Here is an 11,719-nt window from a genome sequence, read left to right as displayed (position 1 = left end):
AAATAATATTCTTTTGGCGTGGACTGTGGTTGCCAGTGTCTCCTCCACAACCGTTTCTGCCGCGGTCCTTAGCCCCTCACGGTGTCTCATCACCAAGCGCACATCCAGAGCGCTCTCCTCGTACCAGCTCTGTTCCTCCGGATCCACCTCTAATGTCCTACTGCCCATTTTCTCCAACGTATTACCGCCATCCTTACGATAAACGCTCCCCAATTCTCTGTCCCGGAAGCCTGTTCTTTACTGTACGGACCCAAACCTCAAACCTTTCTGATATGGCCGCGTCTTTCATGCGGCTTCCAAAGAGCTATGAGACAGACTGGGCGCGGCCATTTTCTGCTCAGGCCTGGCCTGTGATTGGTTTAGCTCTGGGGACAGGTGGGCCGATTGCAGGCGCGAGGGCTGAAACGCTACTAAGCATGCGCGATGGTGCTGACCGCCGCTGCCGAGGTGGAAGAACTGGAGATGAGAAACCTTGGAAAGAAAGGAAACGATCTGTTGAATGTGCACATTTTCGTCCTCATCGGCCGAATCGGTCGGCTAGAGAGGCCATCTCGCTCTCCGTACGGTGCGCAATCCAAGATGGCGGCGCACGGTCCAAAATGGCCGCCCCCATCACAACGTAACGAAATCGGCGCGGCCATATTGCCCAGCGATAATTTCTCGGGGCACCAGAATCCGTGTCCGTACATAGATCGCTCACCTCCAAACTGCTACAATCTCTACGTAGTAGCCGGGGACACGGGATCCCCAGCCAGGTGAGCGGAAGCGGAAGTGGCATAGCTACGCTTGACTTCTCCGGGCGTAAGGGCACAGGGTTTGCGTTTGAGGTTACGTTAGATTTCTGTTAGCCGCGTTAAGCGTCCTGCTCCGTGGGAATTCGTGATTTGGGATGTGGTTTGTGGTGGGTAGGTGTTGAGGTGGTTGTTAAGACGGCCTCGTAGTTGCTGCGGGTGTTGGGGGCGACTTGGGCCGGCATCAGTGTTAGGCGAGTGGGTTGAGGGAGAAACGAGAGACCATTCCTATTGGTGGTGACAGTCGGCTCCGGAAGGCGCCCTAGGCGGTGGAGAGAGGCACTGGGAGAGGCACGGGCCAAGGGGCCCTCCTGGGGGTGGTCGGTGAGGATCGGGATTGGGGGCTAGTCCTCTGGGCTTCCTGTGGGTGGAGTTTGAGCATGCGAATTGCCCTTGTTGTGATGCCTGTGAAAATAGATGTCTGGGGAGCTCTGAATGGGGGCGAGAGCGAAGTGCGGGGTGGGAGCAGTATGGGTACCCGTGGGAGAAGTTTGTGGGGTTGGAACGTAAGGAAGCCTCAGGTGGACCGACATTTGGGTGCTGTACTATGCATTGAGGTGTTATATTTCCCAGCGTTTTATACTGAAGAATTTTAAGCATAGGGAAAAGTCGAAAGAAGAGCAAAATGATCACCTGTATGCCAACCACCGGGATCCATGAATTGTTAAATTCTTGCTAAAGTTGTCTAGTCTAGAATGTATACCTAGTAGTGGAATTTTTGTGACATAAGGTAGATGAATTTTTACCTAGAAGGAAAAAGCCAAATTGCTTTTGAACCACCCAAGTCTATCACCGGAAATGTATGAGTGTCTCTTGATCCATAGGCTTTCCAACACTAAGTATTTTCCTTCTTGTTTTTGACCATCTTGTGGGTTTAAAAGGCATCTCATTGAGGTCTCAATATGCACTTTTCTCCTTACTAACATAGTTGATCATCTTTTTATATGTTCATTGGCCAATTTTAAACCTGAGAAGTTTGTCATTTCCTTACTCCTTTTGGGAGACCCAGATAATTATATCCCAGCCAACAAAGTAGCACATGTTTGGAATGCTAGTCTTTTGGCAGTTATTGAGTAATAAACCGTTTGGCTGGCCTTTGTCCCCGGTTCCTGGGAGGTAGCCTCCAAATTGTTGAGTCTCCTGGGTGATGAGTGTCTTTGTTATTCGTGGTGTAACCTGATAGTTTGTGCTAACAAGGTGACTGCTGGGGGGTCTGTAGATAGTTAATGCTGGTGAGGTGACTCAGAATGGGGGCTGTTTGTGCCACAAAGATCAACCATGTAATTAGAAGGTTGGGGCTTTGAGCCAGGTGATATCAGTCCAACCTCCAGGAGGGTAGGGTGCTGGTGTTTGAGTCACATGGCCAATGATTTGATCAATCATGCTTATTTAATGAAACTCTAATAAAAACTAGAGACAATGAAGCTCAGGTGAGCTGCTGTGGTTGGCAGTACCCTGCATATTGTCACACGTAGATATGCTGGATGAGTGGCCTGACTCCAAACGGAAAGGAGAGTGGACACTTCTGGTTTGGGACCCTCCCAAACCTCACCCTATTGTGTCTCTCCATTTGACTGATATGTATCCTTCTGCTATAATAAAACTGTAATCTTGTATATTTTTCCCCCCAGATATCTTATAGGTTTTGTTGGTATTGTAAACAGTGGCTTTTTTTCCTGTAAATTTTATTGTTGTTTGAATATGAAATTGAAATTAATGTTTATATTGGTCTTAAAGTAGTTACATAATGACAGTTTTGTTTCTTTGTTTCCAATCTTCATGCCTTGAATTTATTTTTCTCATCTTTTACTGGTCAGGGTTTCATCTATGGTACATTTTTGAGTAAAGTGGTTATCCTTGTCATGTGCCTAAGTTTAAAGAAATCGTGTGGATTTTTTTGTAGATACTCTTTATCAACTTAACAAAGTTCTTATCTATTTCTAGTTTACTAAGATTTTTTTTTAAAAATGTGAGTGGCTATGATATTTTATTAAATGTCTTTTCTTCATCTACTGAGATAAAGAAATGGTTCTTATTAAACTATCCTTACATTCCTGGAATAAAGTCAACTCGTGCATAATACAGTTCTTCCCATATTCAGTAGTCTCCAATATTTTGCCAATATATCAGTGGATATAGTTTCCTAATATTTTACTTAGGGGTTTTATAGCTAAGTTTGTGAATGAGATGAGATTCCTATAAATTTCTTTCTCCTATTGTCCTTGAGATCCAGATCTGTTTTCTTCAGTTCTCATATACTCTGCCTAAGACGGAGTTTATTTTACTTCAGAGTTCTCAATGAGTTTGCGATGTGATATTGAGAGCATTTAAGCTGTGTTAATGCATTTCTAGGGTGTCCTTTTCATCTCTATATTAGTCACAGTGTTAAATTAATTTTTCGTAATCAGAATTAATTTGTTAACCATCAGCACTGGTTGGAGGATATGGGAGATCCAGCTCTGGTTGTGTGTGAAGATGAAGTCTCAAAAAGAGAGACGTGGATTTGAGATTCCAGTTGAGACTTCATTGCAGAGTTTAAGGACACAGACTTTGTCTTCAGAGGCAGACAGCCTATATTTTTGTTTTTTATAGGCAAAAGGTTAGCTTCATTGAGGTAAAATTATATACCGTAACGTTCACCAATTCTTCCTTCATGTACAATTCAATGAGTTTCACAAAGGTATACTAATGTATAACCATCACTTGAATCAATATATAGAACCTTTTCATCAACCCAAAAAGTTTGCTTGTGCCCCCTTACATTTGAGACCATCCCTCCATCCCCCTTCCCTCACAATCACTTATGTGCTTTCTATAGTTCGTGTATTCTAATACTTCATACAAATTGAATTATTCAGGACGTTGTCTTTGGTGTCTGTCTTCTTTCACTTAGAATAATGCCTTTGAGATTCAAAGATGATTTTGCATGTATCATTAGTTCATTTCTTTCTGTTGCTGAGTAATATTCAGTGCTACAGGTATACCACAATGTTGATCTATTCCCCAGCTGATAGATATTTTGGATTTTGGGGAGTAGGTTTTGGGTATTAATCAATAAAGCTGACTGTACGTTCATGTGCAAGTCAAAGTGGCTGTACCATTTTGTAATTTCACCAGCAATGCATGAGAGCATATCCCTTTTACTTCATATCATTGTCAGGGCTTAGTATTATCAGTCTTTTTAATTATAGCCATTCTAAAAGGTGTGTAGCAATATTTTATCTTGGTTTTAATTTGCTTTCATTGTGCAACTTAAAGGAACTTTTCATATGCTTATTTGCCATGTCTATTTCTTTTGGCAAAGTGCCTGTTTAAATCTTTTGTTTCTTTTTTATTGGATTGGCTCTTCTTTTATTAAGTTGGAAAAGGTTTTTATATATATATATTTTTAAAGATTTTATTATTTTCCTTTTTCTCCCCAAAGCCCCCCTGGTACATAGTTGTATATTCTTCGTTGTGTGTTCTTCTAGTTGTGGCATGTGGGACGCTGCCTCAGCGTGGTCTGATGAGCAGTGCCATGTCCGTGCCCAGGATTCGAACCAACGAAACACTGGGCCGCCTGCAGTGGAGCGCGCGAACTTAACCACTCGGCCACGGGGCCAGCCCCAGGTTTTTATATTTTTTGATAGAAGTCTTTTAGTCTGGTATATTCTTTGTTAATATTTTGTCCCACCCTATGGCTTGATTCTTCTTTGTTTTTTAACAGTCTTTTGAATATCAAAAATTTTTCATATGTTTACCAATTTTTTCTTTTATCATGCTTTTTGTGTCCTATTTAAGAAATCTTTGCCTAATCCAAGGTCAGTTAAAATTTTTCTATGCTTTCTTCTAGACATTTTATAATTTTGACTCTTACATCCATAATCCATTTTGAGTTAAGTTTGGTATGAGGCAAACCTGAATAGCCTATTGTTTCAGTTGCATTTATTAAACATTTTATTTTTTTATCAACACGCTTATGCTTTTCTCTAATGTGTGGAATATATGGAATGAAAAAAATATATATATTAATGTACTGGTCTACCAACTCTGTCCCTTTCGCTATTTTTTTCTGTCTCTCTAGCTTGATTTTCCCCCTGGCTATGGATCATATTTTCCTGCTTCTTTCCATGTCTGGTCATTTTTGATTGGATGTCAGATATTGTCAGTTTTACATTGTTGTTTGCAGGATTTCTTTTATTCCTTTAACTGCTTTTGAGGTTTGCTCTGGGATGTAGTCAAGGTACTTTGAAACAGATTCCGTAGATGCTTGCTTTTGAGTTTTGTTAGGTGGGTCCAAAATAGTCTTTTGTCTAGGATGACTCTGTCCCCCTTACTGAGACAATATGCTTCTGACTGAGGACTCTATTTGAAGTTCCTGTGTGTTAGTTCTGTCCACCCTGGCTAGTAGGAACACTAGCTATCCCTGATGTTGTGTGAGCTCCAGGAATTGTTCCACCTGCTCCTTTCCAGTGGCTCTTTCCACAGCCTTGGTAATTTCCTCACAGTTCATCAGTCCTTAGCCAGAGACTCAAAGGAAGCCTCTGCACATCTATAGAGTGAGTTTTCTCATCTCTCTCTCTCTCTTCTAATGTACTGCCTGGCAAATTCTAGCCATCTTCTTTTCCTCAAACTTTGACTTCTGTATCCTTAACTCAGCAAGACTGCTAGACTCTTTTTGGGTTCTTTCTCTCTGTGCTGAAGCCTGGAAAGATTTTCCAGGCAGTAAGCTCCAGCACACAAGGGTCTCACCTTATTTGTTTCCCTTCTTCTGTGACTTCTTTGTCTGAAAATAGTTGTTCTAGATATTTTTTCATTTGTTTTCAGTTGGTTAAGATGAAAGGATAATTTAATTCTCCCTGAAATCAGAGATTTATTGATTCTGGGTGTTCATGTTTTAATCCTCAGTCCACTGGTTACTAGCTGCATGGGTTTTAGCTAGGTGCTTGACCTTTCCTTCTTGGTTTTCTCTAAAATGGAATAATTATCATCTATACCTCATAGGGTTGCTGTGAGGACTAAAGGAGAAAAGAACGTGCTTAAAACAGTTCCTTGCATGTATAGGAATTTGCGCTTATTATTATTTCTATGCCAAACAAATCTTTCTTTGAATCCATAGATGCTGGCTTCCTAGAATGAGGCCGCTCCTATAAAGGAAAAAAAGTAGATGGCAAATCTAGAAATTCATCCTTGCTGAGGATAGTCTTGATGAGACACCATATTGGAATTTCAGGACAGATACTAAAAGTGCTAGCCATTTCCTGAAAGCTACTGAAAATGACCAAGTCCCAGGTGAGCTGTTTATTGCCAATTTGTTTTCCAGTAGATTTCTGGATGTTTATAAAAATGTATACAGTCAGACAGAACAACACGTGTAGATACATTGCAGCTGGGAGGGATGTGCTTAGACTGGGAGACAGAGTAGCCAATCAGGAAGGGAGCTCCATCTACATTTCCTTGGATCCTGCAAGGTACTAATAATTAGAATGTTGCCACATAAGCAATGGGATCCAGAACGGAGTCGTTAACATTTCTATGGTAATACTAGAAACCATCACAAAAGAATACAAACACGTTGCAAGATTTGCTTTGTAGATAAAGAGGAAGCACATGAATTCCTTGAGATCAGTAAATATTTCCTGAACACTAAGTGTGGAGAAATGATTTTCATGAGTCTTTCTCTTCTGTCTTTCTCGTCCAGAGTATGAACCCTTGAACAGTCATCTTCCTAGGAAATGTGGGAGATGTAAAAGCCTAGAAGATGTTTAAAATCTCTTCTTATCTATAAAAAAAGATAATAGTGCTTGCATGAGGGTTATTGTGCAGATCATTGTGTTAATGTGTATAAAATGTTTAGAATGATCTGTAGCATGTAGTAAGAGCTCTGCACTTGCTTTCATGAGTATCGTGATTTAATATGTAGCACCATCCATTTCTAGAAGGCAGTTCTGAGCATAACATACTTTTGTATGTGGAAAACACTGCAGTGGCTACTAGGAATCTGTAGGAAATGTGAACACTTCCTCCAAGACTTGTTCCTGCCTGCCGCCTGGGCATCTTTTCTGTTCAGCCTCTTCTCCTGTGTCACTGAACTATTCACAGTTCCTTGAACCCAAATAGATCAGAAGCTATTTGAAGGCGGGACTATGCTTTATTTCCTTTTTTATTGCAAAATGTATAGTAGGTAACATTAAATGCTCCTAAGGCGGGTTGCAGAGGGTTTTTAGGTAAGGTTTTAGTGATGTTTTACATCAAGTGAATGAATAAGTAGAGAAGTGAATGAAGAATGGACAGAAAAAGGATAATTTTAGTGAATTTAGCCTGCCAAGTATAAATCAAAACTAGATACAAAGAAATATTTGTTTATAAATTCTCATAGCAAAAATAAGCAGAATAACATCCTGTAGATCTTTTATATTTTATTCCATTATATTAACTTCAGATTAAAAAGGATTATGTTGTTACAGGGCTTATTGTCATTCAGTGATGTGGCTGTGGATTTCTCCTGGGAAGAATGGCAGCTACTAGACACTGTTCAGAAGAACCTCTACCGGGATGTGATGCTGGAAAATTATAGCAACCTAATGTCATTGGGTAAAGATAGCTTTCTTAAGTATCTTACTTTAAACCCATTAATTGCCTGTCTTTTTTCCATTGCTACAATTTATGGGTACCCCAATATCCTAAATGATTTTGGATTTGGACTTGTATAGGTCATAGGACTTATTTTCTTTATGAACAGACAGTGAATGTACTAACTTTCATTTTCCAAATGAAAAGTTCCTATTTAGCTGAGATTCAGGCTATACCTTTCCTGGAGCAGAACTTTTCCTTATAGGCCTTAACGCTGCTCAGGTTCTCTGTGATTCCTCCTTGACAGGTTCTCAAGCTGCCAAGCCAGAAGCAGTGGTCGACTTGGAGAAAGGAGAAGAACAAGGAAGGGTAGAGGGGGAGTTCCCAAGTCAGTGTATTCCAGGTGAGTGAAACCAATGCAATGAGAGTTAGTACAAGCAAAGTAACAGTTGGTCACTGGTGGCTTGAGACCCCGTTAAGGTTATTTTAATTTTTCTTCTCATAGTCTCTGAACCTTTAGACGTGACTTAGAGCGAGTGAAAAGAGGTCTTCAGTATGGATGATGTCTGCTTCTTACCGCTCTTCTGTATATGATTCTCTTTTGCCAGCTACCTAGGAGACGAGTACCTCCTGTTATCTACCCTGGGTCACGTCTTTGCCTCTTTCATTTGGTCTTTCCTGTTTTGCGTAGTTGTTCTTCTATTGCAGCTTGTTAGACACAACTGGCCTCCTCCACTTCTTCTCCATACCTTTTCTATTCTTTCAGATATTTGAAGATTTCTTCCAAAGTTTGATGACACCCATGTCCTTCAGTTTATTACTTATTATTTCTTTAAAAAAAAAAAAAAGATTGGCCCTGAGCTAACATCTGTTGCCAATCTTTCTCTTTTTTTTCCTTCTCCCCAAAGACCCCAGTACATAGTTGTATATTCTAGATGTAGGTCCTTCTAATTATGCTATGTGGGATGTTGCCTCAGCATGGCTTGATGAGCAGTGCTAGGTTCACACCTGGGATCCGAACTGGTGACACCGTGGGCCACTGAAGTGGAGTGTGCAAACTTAACCACTCAGCCACAGGGCCGGCCCCATCTATTTCTGTTACTGGACGGCTCAGACTTAACGTTGTGCACCTGCTCAATCACTTTCTTCATTCTGTTGAGATATTGACTTGAGATTCCATCCCTCTCCATTTTATGATAATGATAAGATTGATTTTTTTCTTTTCTAGAAGTAATGTGGCAAGTTTATGATTGGTATCAGGAAGATCCTGAGAAGGATGAACCTGTGGAGAGAGATCATGAAAATAATGCATTGGGAAAAATATTTTCTCTCAGCCAAAACTTTGTTCCATGTGTAGAAAGACCCCATAAATGTATCTCAAGAGGAATAAGTTTGAAACAAAATGCAAATTTTCAGAGTAAAAACTATGCAGAAATGAACTGTGATGAGTTAAATGGTCATAGGAAATTATTTTTCTATACTCTATGTGAAGCCTCCCATACTCGAGCCCAGTACTATGAACATAATTTATGTGCAAAGGCTTTCAGCATGGTGACAAATCTTAAGAGATGTCGCAGAATTCACATAGAAGGGAAACCTTATGAATGTAGTGAATGTCCAAAATCCTTCAGGTATAGGTCAAAACTCATAATACACCAGAGAACTCACACAGGGGAAAAGCCGTACAGATGTGATGAATGTCAGAAAGCTTTCAGTACCAAATGTCATCTCACTCTGCACCAGAGAACTCATACAGGAGAGAAACCGTATGGATGTACGGAGTGTCAGAAATCTTTCAGAACAAAGTATCATCTCATTCTACACCATAGGACTCATACAGGAGAGAAACCCTATGAATGCAAAGAATGTGGGAAAGCTTACAGGGAGAAGACGAAGCTCAGATTACATTACAGAACACACACAGGAGAGAAACCTTTTGAGTGTAGTGATTGTGGGAAAGGTTTTATGCAGAAGTCAAACCTGATTATCCATCAAAGAATTCATACGGGAGATAAACCCTATGGATGTGGAGACTGTGAAAAGGCCTTCTGTAGTAAATCTCAGCTTGTTGTTCACCAGCGAATTCATACAGGAGAAAAATCTTATGAATGCAGGGAATGTGGGAAAGCCTTCAATAAAAACTCGCACCTCATGACACATCAGAGAATTCATATAGGAGAGAAACCTTATGAATGTAGTGAATGTGGAAAAGCTTTTGTACACACATCACAGCTCATTGTACATCAGAGAAATCATACTGGAAGAAAACCGTATGAATGCAAGGAATGTGGGAAAGCTTTTAACAAAAAGTCACACTTTGTAACACATGAGAGAATTCATACTGGAGAGAAGCCATATGAATGCAGTGAATGTGGAAAAGCTTTCATAGACAACTCACAGCTTATTGTTCATCGAAGAACTCATACAGGAGAGAAACCTTATGAATGCAAGGAATGTAGGAAAGCCTTTAATAAAAGGTCATCTCTCATAACACATCAGAGAATTCATACAGGAGAGAAGCCTTATGAATGCAGTGAATGTGGAAAGTCTTTTATAGACAAGTCACATCTCATTGTCCATCAGAGAACTCATACAGGAGAGAAACCCTATGAATGCAGTGAATGTGGAAAAGCTTTCATACGAAAGGCAATGCTCATTGTACATCAGAGGACACATACAGGAGAGAAACCCTTTGCGTGTCTTGAATGCCAGAAAGCTTTTAGCAGTATGGCAATGCTCAGTAGACATCAGTTGATTCATACAGGAGAGAAACCCCATGGATGCAATGAATGTGGAAAAACTTTCCGGCAAAAAAGCCATCTTATTATCCATCAACGATGCCATACTGGAGAGAAACCCTATGGATGCATTCCATGTGGTCAAATCTTCAACCAGAAGTCACAGCTCATTAGACATCAGAGACGTCACACAGGAGAGAAACCGTATCAGTGCACTCAATGTGGGAAAGCCTTTTTTGAGAAATCATACCTCAATGTCCATCAGAGAAGTCATGCAGGACAGAAACCTTATGAATGCAGTCAGTGTGGGAAAACTTTCTCTGTCAAGTTCTTTCTTACTTCACATGAGGAAATTCATAGAGCAAAGAAGTCTCAGGAACACAGCGAGTGCTGGAAAGACTTTAGTGAGATGCCACATCTCACTGAATACAAAAGAATTCACACAAGAGAGACCCTTTGAATGCAGTGAAAGTTAGGATACTTTTCCATTAATTTTGGCCTTTGTAAGTTTTTGAAAAGTTATCCAGGAGAGAAATCTTTTAAATGCATTGAATATGGGAAAATATATAGTGTCATATTTTATTAGAGAAAGGCAATATGAATGAGGTGGAAAGTTGAAATCTTCTTGAGAAGCGAAATCCTATTATATGTGACACACAAATGAAACCATTTGAGCGCACAAATGTTTTTGATAGGTCATCACAAAATAGTTTTCACTGAGGAAAAATCTCATAAATGTTGTGAATCCTGGAATACCTTCCAAACAAGTGAGTTTTCATACCAAAGAATGCAGATGACTCAGACTTGTGATAAGGGATGTCTGTGGCATGAAGCCCACACTTACTGTGCTTCAGATAATATTTACTAAGATGAATTGGTATAGTGTAATGATGGTTGGAAAGGTTGTTTACATATAAACAACTTTATAATAAAAATTCTGATCCTTTCACATTACCATGTATTTATAGAAATTGTAACACAAAGTAGTCAATTATGAAGTGCAGATAACTTTAGCATGCCAAAAAACACTTTGTTTCATGTTCGAATATATTATATAGTCAAAGCAGTAAAGTAAGGTCCCAGATGTATGTATTTTCTTTGTGTCTGAGTATTTTTGTAGAACACGTATAATGATTTTCAAATTTCACAAGATAATGGAAGTTGTGTACCACAAAATTCTAGTTCCAGTTTGTATGTGTAGTAGTCACCAAAAAATGCCAGCATTGTTAATTTTTGTATATCATATAAACTGCGGAGGAGGTATCTAGGCTTAAGATTAAACAAGACTAATATAATGCTATTTCCCTTTCTGTCTTTTTTTTGTTTTTTTTACTATTTACTGGTATATGTAAATGATCTGATAGTTCTTTTCAGCTCTTTGAAATGAATAAATTTTTTAAAACAAATTATCTTCTGGTTGCCACTAAAAAAAATACCCATTAAAAATATTGAGATTTAAGAGTGATGAGTAATCACAACTCTTCTGAGTTCTGAAATCCCAGCTGAGTTCTGGAAAACTGAAAGCAGCTACTATTTTCAAGGAAATAAAGATTAAAACGTCATCTTTGTTAGTGGTATTGCTCAAATGGGGGATGTGGCTTAGACCTATGACCAGATGTGTTTCCCACTACTTTTCCC

At 39.6% G+C, this 11,719-nt stretch overlaps 1 protein-coding gene across 8 annotated transcripts; it reads left to right on the top strand.

Moving 5' to 3' along the window:
* The first annotated feature begins 382 nt into the window (after positions 1-382).
* Positions 383-11,487, top strand: LOC100065524 (zinc finger protein 605). Of its 8 annotated transcripts, none has more exons than XM_070224840.1 (5): positions 383-755; positions 5,890-6,062; positions 7,238-7,364; positions 7,651-7,746; positions 8,572-11,487. In XM_070224840.1, exons 2-5 carry the CDS (start codon positions 6,048-6,050, stop codon positions 10,539-10,541), a joined length of 2,208 nt encoding a protein of 735 aa, XP_070080941.1. In that variant the 5' UTR covers positions 383-755; positions 5,890-6,047; the 3' UTR covers positions 10,542-11,487. The 8 variants fall into 8 exon arrangements, with proteins under 8 accessions (XP_070080941.1, XP_070080946.1, XP_070080945.1 ...); XM_070224844.1 differs by having other exon boundaries at positions 673-801; XM_070224843.1 differs by lacking the exon at positions 383-755 and adding an exon at positions 771-827.
* The last annotated feature ends 232 nt before the right edge of the window (positions 11,488-11,719 follow it).

This window comes from Equus caballus, chromosome 10 (assembly GCF_041296265.1).
Source record: "Equus caballus isolate H_3958 breed thoroughbred chromosome 10, TB-T2T, whole genome shotgun sequence".
Lineage (NCBI taxonomy): Eukaryota > Metazoa > Chordata > Mammalia > Perissodactyla > Equidae > Equus > Equus caballus.
This window is presented reverse-complemented; position numbering and strand designations above follow the sequence as displayed.